We start from the raw sequence: 17,213 nt of genomic DNA on the forward strand, positions 1-17,213 counted from the left end.
ACTGGAATATAAAATAAAACCCATTAAACCCTTGGTAACAAAAAGAAAGTTCTTACAGTGCAGCCTGCAGTCGCGTAATAAAGTTGTCGTGTTGGTGGAGTTGTGCTTCTCCCTTAGCACACGGAGGGATATCAGCACAGGAAATACGTTGGGAGGGAGTAAACACCTGCTGCTCCATCGCCTCCAGCACACACACGCACACACAAACCACACACAACCACATGTAACCTGCTCCAGTAAGCAGACTTTAGTGTCTCTGCAGTGTTTGATCAACAGTTAACATCGCAAAACCCAAGTCCAGCTGCGGAGTGTGTTGCCACGGCAACATTCTGCATCTCGAACAGTAAGAAATCAAACGGAGTCAGTACAGCTGTTGAGTATTTTAAATGCAGGTGAAAAAAAAAAAGATTTTACATTTCTTTTAAAAACAGGACATCGTTCTCCATCCAACATGCGTACGTGTTCTTGTCTGTACTGGCTCGCGGGTTAAGTGTGTGTGTGTGTGTGTGTGTGTGTGTGTGTGTGTGTGTGCTGAGCTCATGGTATTACCTTTCACTTTCTTTTCCCAGGCATGGAAGAAACGCTGGTTCATACTTCGCAGCGGCCGCATGAGTGGTGACCCCGACGTCCTGGAGTACTACAAGAACGACCACTCCAAGAAACCCATCCGGGTCATCGACCTGCACTGCTGCGAGCAGGTGGACGCCGGCCTCACCTTCAAGAGGAAGGAGTTCCAGGACAGCTTCGTGTTTGACATCAAGACCTCCGACCGCACTTTCTATCTCGTAGCTGAGACTGAGGAGGAGATGAACAAGTGGGTCCGCTCCATCTGCCAGCTGTGCGGGTTCAACCAGTCAGACGACAACCACGGTAGGAAACCCCGTTCTCGCTCTTCTATCCCTCTGCCACCGCTTTTCCCCTTTTTATCTCTCCCTCATCGCGCTTTTTACTAGAGATGTTCCGATTCCAGTATCGGTATCGGCTCCGATACTGCCTAAAACGCTGGTATCGGTATCGGGAAGTACTGGAGTTTATGCACCGATCCGATACCACGTAATAAAGCCCTAAAGAAAATCTACGTTAAAGTAGTTTATTTATGTTCTTTTTCCGTTATAACTGACTGTCAAACTGGAGAATAAAAGAAAGTTCTACGGCACTTATTGTTTGTTCATGTTTCACAAAGAGTTTAACCTGAGCCAGACCAACAACAAAGATAGAAATAATATTACATTCATACAGGGATAGTAGTATACAGCTGTTAAAACATAATAAAATATATGACACACTGGTATCGGATCGGTACTCGGTATCGGCCGATACGCAAGTTCAGGTATCGGAATCGGTATCGGGAAGCAAAAAAGTGGTATCGGGCCATCTCTACTTTTTACCTTTTTACCAAGGTTAGTAGCAGCGGTGCAAGAAGTACTCAGATTCTTGACTGCTAAACGTACTAATACCACACGGTAAACATACTCTGTTACGAGTAAAAGTCCTGCATTGAAAATTAGAGGTGTGAATCTTTACTGATCTCCTGATTCAATTACGATTATCATGTCGATATCTCGATGCGTCGTCAAATACATTTTTCTATTAAAGCCATGTAGGATATTTAATAAATAAATTGGATACATAAAACTACCGCACTGAGCCCATGGCACTTCCTGAATGTGCAAAACATACCAGAATATGTAAACCGAAATGTTGTTAGGCCTACATTAAATTGTAAACGGGAATAATCGATTATGAGCCTGACGATTATCAATGCAGCATCGTCCATGTCCGCGATTCGATGCATCAATTATTTGATTTATTTCAACACCTCTATTGAAAATGTTACTTAAGTGAAAGTATGTAAGTATGTGAGTATTGTACTGTACTTCAGATACAACATTAAGGGACCACTAAGGCCTATATAAGAGAGACTTCAGATACAGTATTAGGGGACCACTAAGGTCTATATAAAAGAGACTTCAGATAAAGTATTAGGGGACCACTAAGGTCTATATAAAAGAGACTTCAGATACATTATTAGGGGACCACTAAGGTCTATATAAAAGAGACTTCAGATACAGTATTAGGGGACCACTAAGGTCTATATAAAAGAGACTTCAGATACAGTATTAGGGGACCACTAAGGTCTATATAAAAGAGACTTCAGATACAGTATTAGGGGACCACTAAGGTCTATATAAAAGAGACTTCAGATACAGTATTAGGGGACCACTAAGGTCTATATAAAAGAGACTTCAGATACAGTATTAGGGGACCACTAAGGTCTATATAAAAGAGACTTCAGATACAGTATTAGGGGACCACTAAGGTCTATATAAAAGCATCCAGAGAGCACCATGTCATGGGACCTTGCTTTCCTTTTTTTTTTTTTTTTTTTTTTTTATTTTAAGTTGAATACTTATAGATTTTGGACTGTCTGTCACGAGACTCAATGTGCTGACATGTTGTAGACTAAATACGCAGTACATCATATGCAGTAGAATATTGATGTGCTGTATTTTTACTGACTGAATACAATGTGTTTTTTGGTGTTTAACAGAATACAATAACTCCTCCCTTGCATTAGTCTCCCACTGTGCTTTCTCGTGTTATTTGGAACAGATTGCATCTTAGTTTTCACAAAGAATCTACAGTAGAGGTCCAGCCCAATGATATCATTGGCAATTGTGTTTTTTTTTTTTCCCATCTTTGTTATTTGAGAGAGTGGAATAGGAACATCGCTGCCAAATAAACAGACACTGTGTCTGAGAGTGTTATTGATTTTTTTTTTTTTTTCTCTCCATTTGTTTTGTTAAAGAAAGGGTCTGATCTCTGCCTCTTATTCTTGATATGCACCATTTTAAAAAGTCAGTAGCAGATGCAGAGGCTCCGTTTTGTTTTGTTTTTTGCCACAGCTGTTTTAGATCTGTTGTGCATGGGAATGGCTTGTTTCACTCTGGGGATACCAATGATGAAAAAAAAATAAATAAAAAAAATGAAGCCACTAGTGGCACCATTAAGCACGTTGGATTAAAGCACCTATCAGACAATAGGGCTGGGTTTAAAAAAATTGTTTTCGATTCAGATCGATCTTCATTTGAATGATCCCATATCAATTCTTAAAATCCTGAGATCGATCTTTTAAGAGGCTCCATTTTAAAGCTAGAGTAAAGATATTGGTATCATATGAAACTAGACGATGTAAGGAATCCTTGGCATGATAAATAACGCTCCAAAAGTAGGCTACATTTTGGCGAGGGAAAACCTGCCATGGTCTTTTTCACAGATATAAGGTATGGCTTTAGTTATACCGTCGCTGCATCACACCCTCTACACTAAAGAAAGCCCTTTTTCTGTCTTCATGTACTGCTTTGGGGTTAGGGCTGGGCGATATAGAGAAAATCAAATATCACGATATTCTTTACCAAATACCTCGATGTCGATGTTGCGATGATATTGTATGGTTGACTGTTGGTGCTTTAACAAAATGTTATTTAAGCAATGAGATTTGGGATAAATAATCACCAGAAATGATTTAATGACTTGGTGGGTAAAGGTAAATAATAGAACGGCTAGAACAGTCTGGTAAGTTCACAAAAATACATCACTTTATTGTAATGCAGCCTGTAAAACCAGGAAAAGACAACAGTTATGCCATATTACGAAATCATGATATCCAAAATCTAAGACAATATCTAGTCTCATATCACGATATCGATATAACATTGATATATTGCCCAGCCCTATTTGGGGTCAATTCCTAACGACAACAATAATGTTTTGTAATAATGCTTCAGGTTAGAGGGTTCCTCGCACTATTTACAGCATTAGTTCTCTGAGAATCTCTTTCATATCCAAGCAAAATTGGTATAGTAACTGAAATGCCCCTAAGGAAATTGATAATGAATCGAAAATCGAAATTGAGACCTTGTGAATCATAAGCGAATCGATTCAGGAAATCATTGGCGATAACCAGCCCTATCAAACAACACACGCTAATGATAATATGCTCTGCGGTGATGCTCTTGCTCGTGTGAAACGGCTTCTCATCATATATTCAGTGTATTTCATGAGAGGTTGTGAAACATACGGTACACTCCGCTCAAATTCTCCTTCCTACCCATCCAGATTGCACTCATCCTGTTGTTTCCCCTCCATCTGGCAGCTGGTGGACGTTAATCTTTGTGCACATGGTTGATCATCTGTGACATGCAATATGTCCAGGTGTGGACTTAAAAACAGCTGTGTAATAATGCTCACATCAGGAGGGGATCCCCCCTGGTCCAGGTTCAGTAATTAGCCCTGTTCTGAATCTCAAACTGGATCCACTGTAGCCAGCGGGGTGTGGCTGGGAGGATGGGTTGGGGGAGTGAGAGGCTTTACGTCATGGCAGCTGCATTAGTGATTTTAGTCCCTGTAGGGTAAACATCATGCAGGGGCGTAGCACAAAATTCTGGGCCCTGTAGAAAGGCATTCTCTACGGGCCCCTCCCAACATCCACAGCTATTCATTCTAGCATCTTTTTGGGGATGCCTAGGTACTCAGTCCCCTTTTCCACCCCCCAGTCCGACACCCCTGACATCATGTATAAAACTGTTTCTGCTGCGACTTGGACCATTCCACATCACGCCCAGCAGTGGCAGTAATGGACTGAACCATATTTCACATCAAGCTTTTTGGATCATGGAACACTTTATTTTCACACATAGGTCCTCATGTTTCTGAGGAACTGTTAGCTCTCTGTGTTAGCTCTCTTTTTCATACTATATAAAAGAGACTTCAGATACAGTATTAGGGGACCACTAAAGCCTATATAAAAGAGACTTCAGATACAGTATTAGGGGACCACTAAAGCCTATATAAAAGAGACTTCAGATACAGTATTAGGGGACCACTAAGGTCTATATAAAAGAGACTTCAGATACAGTATTAGGGGACCACTAAGATCTATATAAAAGCATCCAAAGAACACCATGTCATGGGACCTTTTTAAATATGGAAGTACAAGCAAGTTTTGGTGCTTCTTCCCAGCAAAATCATGATTCTCAGCATTAATTGTGACAGGAGGCTGTACTTTTCCAAGAAACCCTGACTGATTTTTGACAAACCAAAACTAACACCATATTTGAATGTTTTAAACGCCCTAGACAGGCGTGAACATCTTGTGCAACTCGTATAAGATAAGTATCCCCTGTTATATTGGTCAAAATCTTTAAGCGCTTACGTAGTGGTAGTTGTAGTAGTAGTAATAATAGTATTAGTTCTCCATGTGTGCGTGTTTCAATTGTGAACTAAACATTCTGGAAAATAAGATGCTATTCTTTCTTGTTCCTCTGTTCCTTAAGGGCATAGCCGCTTGATTAACCACTGGCTCCCTTTTACGTCATTATCGCTGTCCTAAGGATGTGGAAAAGCGAAGAAATGTGCTGGAAGAAGCAGCCATGGATCTTGAGGTGGTTAATAAGACCCCTTCAGAGCTGACCCACTGCTGCTCTGAAATCATAGACCCATCAGCTGACTGTGTTTGTTCACTGAAGCTCAGAAAGATGTGCTTCTTCTTCCTGGTGTCTTTTTTTTATTTTCTTAAACACACGCACACTCATGCACGCCCACGCCCACACACACACACACACACACACACACACACACACGTAATTTCCTTGTAAAACCAACTTTGCGTGAGAGGCCTTTCGGTACACTGTCTTTTCCAGGGAATACGTTGTTGGCTATTATGCAAACTCATCCCTCTCTTCCTCTGAATAACTCCCGCCTGCTCTCTGTGTGTTGTCAGATTATCCATCGATCGAATATTATTTATCTGCAACTATTTTAATAATCGATTCATCAGTTTGAGTAGTTTTTTTTTAATGAGAAAAGATTCACTGTTTGCAGCTCCTTTTTAAATATGAATATTTTTCTAGTTTCTTCTCTCCTCTGTGACAGTAAAGTGAACATCTTTGAGTTGTGGACAAAACGAGACATTTGAGGACATCATCTTGGGCTTTGGGAAACCCTGATCCACATTTTTAACCATTTTCTGACATTTTAGAGACCAAACAACTAATCCATTAAACAAGAAAATAATTGACAGATCAATCAACGACAAAAATAATCGTTAGTTGCAGCCCTATTTTATAGGTATTTTTTACACAATTGGAAAAGTAATTTGAATGATTGGCTTAAACTACCTGTTATATAATAATGCAAAAATACTGTACATATGGATTATTATTACAAGAGCTAGGCGTTTCACGTACGGTATAAAGTTGTTTTTTTTTAAGGATAAACCAACTAACCATTTCAGCACTACTTGTGAGTGTATTGTCTCAAAGGGATTTATCAATTTAAAACAAAGAAAGCTTCCTGGTTACTGCAGTGCCATGGAAACAAATCCCATTTTTGACAACACAGCCTTGCCGTGTGGAAATTCTCAGAGCATTCGGGAAAATGCGTTTGCCCAATCCGGCTGGCAGAAACTGCCTGTCGATTTAAAAAAAAAAAAGTGTATTGATGCTGACGTTGATGCCATCAAGCATGTGTGTGAGTGTTACAAAGAGAAGAGTAGGTGAGAGGAGGGCACTCCCCCAACTGCATCAGTATTCCTCCTGGCAGACTGGCAGCTGCAGACCTGAGCCAGTGTGTCACCTAACAGACTGGGAATTCCCTCATAGAAAGAAAACAAGCCACGTTGGAAAAACATTACCTGAGAAGAAGTTAGTTCCTCTTGTGGAAAGTACACAAGGAAACCGAAGAAGCACAATGCCAAATTATGCACATAGTGTGTTTTGTTTTCAAACCGAGCCAGACAGAAGGTTAGACCAGTTAATCAGACCACATCAGCCTGGGTGTCTGAGAATTATATTGATTGCATTCTGCCGCCATAACGTTACATAGTGTAGTGTACACAATGTCATATCTGTTGTTCTAATACGGCTGCAGTGCCAAGTCTAGCGTTATTGTGAAAGTGATTAACCAGGCTTAGCTAGACAATGGTGAGTCTTAGAAAAAAGGGTTTGTGTCTCTCAGAGGATTGTGTTGAGACTTTGGCTGCATCAGTTGTATCAGCACCTTGATCTGGACACAGTGTTTGTCAGTCAGAGTTTGCCTCTGCTGCCTCCTGGGACTGTCAGGAAGGTTGGCCAAGGGCAGCACATGACAGAAACTCACTGTAACACAACTCCAAAAAGCAACTTTCTCTCTCTTTTCTGTCATTCGTTAGGTCTCATTTTGTTTCTGTTTCTCTCTCTCTCGTGTGTGTGTGTGTGTGTGTGTGTGTGTGTGTGTGTGTGTGTGTGTGTGTGTGTGTGTGTGTGTGTGTGTGTGTGTGTGTGTGACAATGTGTGGGGGAATTGTGTGAATTGAGAACACACAATTCCCCACACATTGTCAAACACACACACACACACGGTGACCATTTGACACACTTATTTTGTGGCCAGTACCTAGATTTTTAAATTACATATTATATTTGTGCTAGTGTTTTTGGTGTTGTTCATCATTCTAGGTCCTTAAATACTACTTTAACATTTTTGCAATGCTATAATTTCTTAAAGCTCTAGTGCGTAACTTTGTTGGCGGTCACTGGAAGGCTTGTATCATGTGCATGCGCAGACAGTGTTGTTGTCATTACTTAGAATTCCTCATGGGGGAGACAGCAACTACCCACTATAGCTTTAAAGGTGGGATATTTGAACGAGTTGTATACCTTGCATACATATAACTACACTTGACTTGAATTTAAAGGGTTAATTCTGGGGCGCTCTTGTAGCTCACCAGAGGCCTGTACTATAAGATTGTAAGATCAACATGCGCTGGATTTCTTACCTTACCTTATCTTCACCTAACCTAACAACCGTGGTCCCCGCGTAAGCTGTGTCACGACACTGGCTCACATAAAAGAGGCGGTGTTTGCACAGCACGACCAATCACAAACATCTACCAATAGCTACATATTTTACATAAGTAGAGCAAATTATAATTCTACATAAATATAAAGAACACAGGCACGTTTTTACAGACAAAACACAATACAGTCGCTGCTTCCTAAAACAGAAAGGAAAGCTGGCAAAAAAAATAGCCGACGCTGTAAATGCGTGGTTCACAACGGTTATTAATATCACTTCCCCATCAGTCAGGCGCGAGATCTGACCATAATTACACTTGTGCTTTCCATAAACTGTCGTTGCTTTAGCCTTTTATTTCAGTTGCAACCCTGGCAGTGGGAAGTGATCGAGAGCAAATAAAAAATATATAAACATAATTCAAACCGATGTGTGGCATTGGCAACATATGGCTCAAGAAGCCGACAAATAGCTTATACGTAATTCCCTCTGCTCTCTAAATGTTTGAACTTTTCTGAGCGCGCCACTCTCTCTTTCTCTCCACGCACCGAGCTCCACCGGATCTTCTATAAGAACGGTGATGCCGTTATCAATCGAGTATTGATTGGTCAGTAGGCGGTGCTTTTACACCGGTTGATCTCTAATCTCCAACATAACCTGCTCGCGAGCAGTTTAGTTGTTCGGCATAAGTTACCACGGCCCGGTATCAAGTGATCCACCGTCGTGATACACAAAACCCTGGGTTGAACCTGAAGTTACCTCGGTAACCCCAAATCTTCTTCTGTCTGACCAGTCTGACCCGCGGCCCTTTGCTGCATGTCATCCCCCCGGCCCCTTTCCTGTCTTCAGCTGTCCTATCAAATAAAGGCCTTAAAGGTAAACAAAAAAAAAAAAAGGGACAGGTCACCTCATAAACTATGAAAAAGAAATGTCAATTAATCCTGGTGGTGGCTGTGATATGCTGATATTTTAAGATATTTGCCTCCGAAACGTATGCACATGTATGTCACATCAGTACATACAAACAAATACATTGCCTCTCCTTTGGCTTCTCACTCTTTACACATGCACTCCTGCCTTTTCTCCTCCCAAAGTGCCCTTCGTGTGCATTGATTTTTTTTGTTGTTGAAATAATGAGACTTCATGGCACTGGGAGGTCAGGTTTCTGCTGCCACAGAGCTGTCGGAGGTCGGTTTGCTATTGCTGCCGCTGCCGTGCACCCCACAACACCACTGGCAGCATCTGAAGCATTGCTGGAGACCAGAAACCTGGGAATACATTGTGCACACATCCATTATCAAAATAATCAAACAAGTCTGAAAAAAAAAAATAATCAAGAAATCCTACAGACTAGATGTTCCACAAGGATTAGTGAAGCATTGTCAATACATAGTTATATGTGTGTATGTGTTATTTGTTTCTGTATTTACTTTTACGTTAATTTTACATTGTTTTTAAGTATGCACCTTCAACCAAGACTAGACTAGACCTAGTAGGTGCTACTTACCTGGCAATACATCTTTCTGATTCTGATATAAATGCAATATAGAAATAGTTTGAACTTAACAACTGAATAGAATGACGCAAGTTGTTTGTGCTCGTCGTTTAATTTTGAACAAACGCTGACAACTTAAGCAAGAGAGCTTTCTAGAGAAATTGGACAGTAACCAGTCATTCTGGCCCCCGGTACACAGACGCCTAAGCACAGTTCCACGTTTTTTCTAATTCTTCCAATCTGTTGATGGGTGTTAGCGCTGTTGTTGTCAGATACTGAAGGCTGGGTGTGTGGCGTGTGCCTGCACCCAGGGAGACCCACCCCCGAGCACAATCTAATGAATGGAACATCATCCCGTCAATCACGGGCTTTGTTCTGCTCTCTCCCAGCTGTTTGAACTCCGAGACTGGGATAATCTCAACTAAGGGATGAGGTTTTTACTTGTCAGCAGTCCTCTTTTTTTTTTTTTGTCGTTGCTGTTTTTGTTCCCTATTGTGCATGCCGGCTCCCACTCGGTTTTGTTTTTGTCCTCTTCATTTTGGCTGTTCCCCTGTCTGTCCGTCAGTATTGTTTTTCAGTCTAACTCTTGGCCCTTAAGATGGCGAGAAATGGAAAAAAATAATAACTACTAAATCAGCATTTCCAACAGCAGCCTCAGCAGTTTTTGTCAAATAGAGAGAGAAAAGAGATTAGATTTATTCTAAATCCCCTATGTGGAGCCAGATTGATGATTTGTGGACTGCAGATGTACATCTCGATATGACTTAAAAATGGGTCTCGGGGATATCAGCTTCTCTGTGACCATGCCATCTCATCGCGGTTGCCAGTTTCCACAATGATGAAAATGTTACTGTTTGGGGATGTCAGAGAAAACGAGGATTGGACCCAAAAATGCAGTGTAGAGGATTTATTGAGGAAAGACTTTGACTTGACAAATGAAGGTGTCCTGAAGCAGGCAGGCAGGCAGTCAAAACCAAGACAAATCAGAAGACGTGACAGGGGAAAAACAACCAGGAAGGAGCAACGCAGGGAATGACAAGGGAGGGAAGACAATGAACCAACAAAAGACAAAGACCGCACAGAGACGAAATACACAAAGCAAGGAGGGTGAAACAAGGGACAGGTGACACGAGAGCTCAGGAACAGGTGAAACACATCAGGGACAGCAGACAGTCAACAAGGCAGGAAGTAAATCAAGACATGACAAGGTAGAAACTAAAACTAAAAAATAAAACAGGAAACTGAAGCATAAAACATACACAACAATTTATTCCCCCGGTTTGTGCAAACCGGGGAATAAATGAACACAATAAACAGAATAAAAACTATAACAGACAACCACAACTTCCCCATTTGCTCATTCTTACATAAGAAATGCAGATATGTGTTCTCTATGTGAAATGTAGACTTACCAGCAATGATTAAAGAGGAACTTACTTGAAAGATAGTAAACAGTGGCTGTGCCTGAGAAATGTCAGTTAAACTGTGACTGGTGTTGGCAACACATAAACTTCCCTTGTCAAGGAAGGAATTCCACTAAATGCAACAAACCAAAAGCATCCAAGCAGCTGCGTAATGTTATGAAAACAATCACATTTTTAGAAATTCATGTCATCGTTGTGAGTAAAAGTATGCTGTAGAATCTAAATATCTTCCAATAAAAATGCTGATTCACTCTGCAATAGATGATTTTATGCCACATACATAACTGCTCCTACATGGATTTCTCTACATCTCTGTTCATTCTAAAATATCTGGTGTCCACTATCTATTTGGGTTCTAATCTTTGTGGATTTATGTGTACCAATTCTGGTTGTATGTGTAGTCATTTTTCATCCCTAAATTGGCATCCGCTACGTTGTTCAAATGACAGGTTTAGTACCGGCCTGTGGCAAAGCCAATCACTCACTAATTGCTGGCTGCTACCCAGCCTACAGTCACATGGAAACTGCAAATGGACTCATTTTGGAATGGGATCTTTTCTTTGGCCGGCTGTTTATATGCAATTCGGCTGATGTAGGTAGATGTTTATACCTGCCTTCATCTTGTAATCAGCAGTTTGGAGTTGAATCTGCTCTCTGTTGTGTGCCTTTTGTCACACTATTCACTGTGATCAGTGGGCTGGTAGTATTAGTGCAGATGAAGTTGTAATTACAGAGCTGCCTCCTGTACACAGGAGTGTGCAGATATTTCATGTAACTGTTGTAGATGTAAAGAAGTGTATGTGGGCAGCTGGTTACAGATTTACAGCATGGCTACACAACACATTCTCGCTCCCAACTCGTCAACATGCTGATGCTTGGGCAGAACTCCTTGGCTTCATTTTTTAACGCTCTGGGTCTGGACCCCTTGGCGTCACTTTTTAGCGCTCTGGGTAGGTCCTTTTTCAACGCGCAGGGTAAAACCACGTTTAAGTTACACACGGGACACGAACCCTGGTCTCCCGGGTGTGTTGTTTGACCCATCCACCACCAAAACTTTTTACGCAGATTTTCATACTACTCCCCTATTATTGTCTCTCTTCTTACCACGTCATCTTACAGCGCTGCAGTCAAGCAGCTGCTCTGCCCGGTGTGTCCCATACAGACGCTAAGGAGTGCCTTGTGCGTCGGTATCTGACGCTGAGTGCCACTGACAAAGCGTCAGTATTTAACGGCTTGGGCTGCAGTGGAGGACATTCTGCTTTTTTATCAATGAAGAGGTCATTTCCCAAAATGACCACCGTGGAGATATTTATTTTTTTCGTCCTAAAAAGGTAACCTGGGTTCTTCTGGAACTGTGGCAGTGCCAGCACTGTTAACAGGTGACCAGGCTGCATATTAACACGATCAGACAGAATTGATTTAGCCCAGAATCTAATGTATTCACTCTTAGAAATGCACTTACGTTTATTGGAGCGATTGTATAAATCATCCTGAGTACAGTGTATATTGTAGTTGGGAGCATACGCAAGTATCACATTCTCCATTAATCATGACTTCTGTGTTTCCACACCAAGCACGTTCCCATTCTGTAATGCAGAGTATTGTCAGAGCAAATTATCCTTTTTGTTTTTGGCTTAGTCTGCACAGCGCTTTCCAGGTAACTCTTGCATTTCTTTTCCAGTGAGACATTGAAAACCAACACTCAACCTTCACCACAAATTGTCTCAACTTTTCATCTGCATCCACCCTACCGTTGCACAGCTGCGGTATTTATCCACCCATCGCCTTACAGAAATGAGGTCAGTGCGTTGAAAATGAGCTGCTGTTTTAGACGTTAGCCAAAGCAGTCCGATGTAATTCATTGGTCCTGACGAGCCCAAGCCTTTTAGGTTGATTGATCAGCCCAGTGTTTTGAGGCGAATTGATGTCGCAGTGTAGTCGAGGGGCGGTGCTCACATGAAGCTGTGGAGGGGGCAGGCACAGGGGGAGTAATGTGATCAGGGAATGCTCCTGTGTGTCTGCTCTGCTTAATACTCTTCTGAGCTGGGAGAATGAAGCCATGTCACTTTGTTCACTTCAGACTAACTAGCAGAGCACGGACGCCATTTTCCCTTTTCCTGTTGAGCATCACACTCTCTCAGTGCTAACAACTCTCTGCAGTGTCTACTTAACTCTGTGCTGCAGCCAGCGTATCCTTTATCCAGTTATGTCTGTCTTATAGAATGCTCCCCGCTAACCATACATGCAAATGGACCCATCTATGTGGCCTCCTGGGACACAGTGTTGCTTTAAAGAGCCACTGGTCCAGCAGATCAATGCAGGACAACAAATAATGTATAAATACACTTGGAATCAGCAGCGAAAAGACATTTAGCTGGTGCTGTTTGCCATTCCCACTCCCAGCGTGTCAAAAAGCGACGCTTGGTGTTTGTTACTGACGCAAAAAGGCTCCATTAGTGGATGGGACTCTTGGCGTCACTTTTTGACGCTCTGGGTCAGGACCTAATTCGCGTTTGGTCGGGACTCTTGACGTCATTTAAACAATGTACGTTTAACTGCCATGCGGCACAAGGACGGGACAGTTAGGTTTAGGGAAAGACTGTGGGTGGGGTTACAAAATGAACGTTTAGTGACACGAACCCCAGTTTCCTGGGTGAAAGTCCTGTGTTGTTCGACCCATCCACCAGCCCAACCAACGTACTCACGCGGATTTTCTGGCGTTCATACGACTCGCTACCGTTGTCGCTCATAATACTACGTCATCTTACAGCTGCTGCTCTGCCCGGTGTGTTCCATACGGAAGCTAAATGGTGATTTTTGAGTCCGTATCTGATGCTGAGAGCCACTGACCGAGCATCAGTATTTAGTAACCGTAACAGGTTGGGCTTGACTTAAACTGAGTGAGCAGGTAGAGGCCTTTTTCAAGGGCGCTTTGACAGGACCCGTGGGGGGATCAAACCTATTGCCTGACCTTTATGTCACAAGATGGCATCCCCCCTTCCCACTCCTTGTAGCTGTCTCAGCCCTGAGGCTATATTTTTAAGTGCAATGTCATATGAAACCATTAAAGAAATTGCATTTTTGCAATTACATTTTTCTTGTACTCAAATTGAAGGCAGGTGGACCAACTTCAGATGAATGATCTTGCATGGAATATTTAAGGCATGATTGTAATCCTGATGAAAAGCCTCCAACTGCTTTATTGAGAACATTCAAATGCTTCCTCTTCCTTCCTTCATGTTTCTATCAGAGACGTTTTAAATTCAATATGTCAGCGGTATTTTTATATCTCATTTCAGATTAGATTATCATATGTCCTAGTCTAAATCTGGCTGGACTGAGAGGAAAAGAGCACCCTACAAAGACGCCCTTGTCCATAGTGATCCAGCAGGGTTCTAATTTAGGCCCCCTGAGAGCAGCAGCCAGCTTCTATTAGATTATGGCCACAGAGCAGATGAGACAGTAGGTGATGTATTATAGAGCATAATTGGAAAATTGCTCATGAACTTAGGAGCTCTTTGACCCAGAATAGCCATATGTCGTTCACCAACCAAAAGGGATCTTTTAATGCATTGCTGTTGATAGTCTGATGTTTGTTTCGAGCTAAGGAATGTCATGGGAAGCAATCTTTGTCTCCTTTAACTGCCTTGTTTAATGTTGAGGTTTCAGCTCATAGTCGTAGAGCAAACTAGTCTCCGGTAATGACATTGGGCTTGTTTCTCAAAAAAACCAGTCCCTCCCAGTTTTATTACTTTTCTGTGCAAGATGTAGTATAATAAATGACTTTTCACTTTGGTTAATACATATTTTACTACCTTATATTGAGGGTCACAGTACATTAGCCAGTGGAGGAATATTACTAGAAGCACCTAGGGGAAAGTTTCAGCGTTGATATTTTCTGCTCTTTTCTCTATTTCTGTTTTGTGGACTGACTTGATGGAATTGCTCCCCAGTGGTAACATACATCATCAGACCCATTAGTGTCAGTGATGAGCCATGTAGGCTATTCCATCAGCAGGCTGTACCGGTCATCTTTCCTCTTCTTCTGATTCTGACAGTCAGTAAATCAAAAATCATTTAGGGCACACGCAGGAAAAGAATGCTCTCATACACACACACACACACACACACACTGCATGGAAATGGACACAAAGTTTAGTTGTGTTGTATTTTAGTCATTAAGCCTGCATGTGTTTTTCCATGCAGCTCTCCACTCTGGTAGGGTGGGCTGTCTTTCTACAACAAATCAATATATCTACCCATGTTAGTGGGCCCTAGTACTCACCGCACTGGATGAAAGCTTTTACAAAGCTTTTTGTGGACAGTGGAATGGCTCAGAACAATGGTGTAATTGAGGATCATTGGGGGGGAGTCCCTGCCTGTGTGGCTGTGGGACTGGCCATCTCACTGATGTCCACTGGCCTGGAGACCCCACAGCAGAGGCTATTTTCCCCTCAGGCATGGATGTGACCTCATTCAGCTAACTGGGCTTCAGAATACACCCCGCCCTCCAACCAGCCCCACATGCGTACGCACATGCTCACACACCACATTTGTGCGTGTTTTCTGTTTTTCTCAGTGGCTGCGGTCCCCCTGCATGGTCAGCCCCCATTATTATTACTCACAGGACATTGTCCTCTTCTTAAAGGCCAGTTTGACCCATGGCATGCTTTGTAAAAGTCTGATAAAGGAGGAGGAGAATGGTGGAGGATAAGCGAAATGCATGTGCGTCTAGAAAAAAAGTGGGAAGTTACTTTTCAGATATGATTTAAATCAGAGCTGAAGGAAGTGATTGATAGATAAGTTGACTGGCAGAAAATCAACAATTTTGTAATAATCAACATATAGATTTCTTTTCCGGTTTTATATCCTTGTACAATGAAATGTCTTGTGAAATGTGTTAGAGACTGTCTGGCAAATCACATCATCTCAATTGTTTGACATTACACAGATGAAACAATTATTTGATTAATAAAAATCCTTCATTAAAATAATCATTACTTGCCTTCCCAATTTGACATTGTTTTTGTATAAATACTTTTATGCAAACCCTTGCATTTACTGTACAGTGAAAGAGAGAGGTTAGTATCTGCAAAAGATGATTGGTGGTGGAGTTTTTCCCTCTCTCCCATCAGCTAGTGTTGCACGGAGCACCATGGGTCGATGGATCAGTGGGCCACCCACTCTCTACTCCTACAGCTCAGTGTGCGCCTCCTCATTTTGGCCTCCTGCCTAGTCTATTTGCAGCATCCCCTTCTCAGATTTGTCTCTTCTTTGTAGCCTTTCAATGCAGATATCAGGGATGTCACACATAAACAATGAGACTGTATGACCATGTTGTTCTCACAGCCCCGCTGTGCAAAACAATGCAACTCAATCAAACCAAACAAAGCACATTGACCCTGGTCAAAAAGAACCATGTGATGTTGAATCACTCACACCCTTCAGCCCAAAAAAGCAGAAGGATACTGTTTTCTCTCCTCCCTTGAGACATATCACTCTTCTCTATTGATCAGAGTGCAGAATGAAGGTCCATGCAAGGCAAGGTCATGTTAAGGCTTAAAACCCGTGCCAAAAATGAGCCAGTACTCACCAGTACCGAGGACCGGCATTTCTGATTTTTGTCCACATGAGTACCCTTACTTCTAATTGTTATCAACTGTATTATTATCAATAATAATAATAAGACCTACTTTATTAATCCTTTAAAAAAAAAAAGGAGGTGAAATTACCCAAAGGCCTGTAATACACACACATGCTCAGGACCAATACATGCTCAAATGGAGAGATGTCAGAGTGAGGGGGCTGCGGCTGCCCATGGACAGGCGCCCCAAGCAGTTGGGGGTTTGGTGCCTTGCTCAAGAGCACATTGGCAGTGCCCAGTAGGTTAACTGGCACTTCTCCAGCTACCAGTCCAAAACCCTGTACGGGGACTTGAACCCGCGACCCAAGCTAAGTCCCTACGGACTGAGCTACTGCCACCCACATAGGTTGATGTTTATACCAACATGGGCTATATATTATGATTTTATTGGGAAAGACCAAGCAATGGCTTGTAAAATCAGACATTCAGCACTCCCATATGGGCCGATGGAATGATCCTTTGTTTAATAAGCACATTTTCAGACACTGCAGCGATTGCACTATGAGATTGTCAGTCGAATCAGGCTCCTTAGATCGAACAAATCGTTAACTATTTGAGGTCACTCCACCAAGATATACGTATAAATGAAAATATATCAAAGACACATGCAATGATCATGTCATGCAATTGCTGAAATAGGGTACTGACTTTTTTTTTTAATAATTAAGGTAAAACCCTCAAATGAATGACTCACTGCCCTTCAAGAACTGTGACAACAAAAGGAAAATGTTTCAATTCAATTTTATTTGTAGTATCAAATCACAACAGGAGTTATCTCAAGACACTTTACAGATAGTGTTGGTCTAGAGAGCACACTA

The 17,213-nt window shown here is 41.9% G+C and overlaps 1 protein-coding gene across 2 annotated transcripts in view; it reads left to right on the plus strand.

Moving 5' to 3' along the window:
* Nucleotides 1–17,213, plus strand: part of gab2 (GRB2-associated binding protein 2) — a 54,147-nt gene that overhangs the window by 25,955 nt on the left and 10,979 nt on the right. For both annotated transcript variants that reach the window (XM_028573207.1, XM_028573208.1), the window contains exon 2: nucleotides 570–870. In XM_028573207.1, coding sequence (XP_028429008.1) covers nucleotides 570–870 — 301 coding nt within the window. The remainder of the gene's footprint in view (nucleotides 1–569; nucleotides 871–17,213) is intronic.

The sequence above is a fragment of the Perca flavescens genome, chromosome 3 (genome assembly GCF_004354835.1).
Source record: "Perca flavescens isolate YP-PL-M2 chromosome 3, PFLA_1.0, whole genome shotgun sequence".
Lineage (NCBI taxonomy): Eukaryota > Metazoa > Chordata > Actinopteri > Perciformes > Percidae > Perca > Perca flavescens.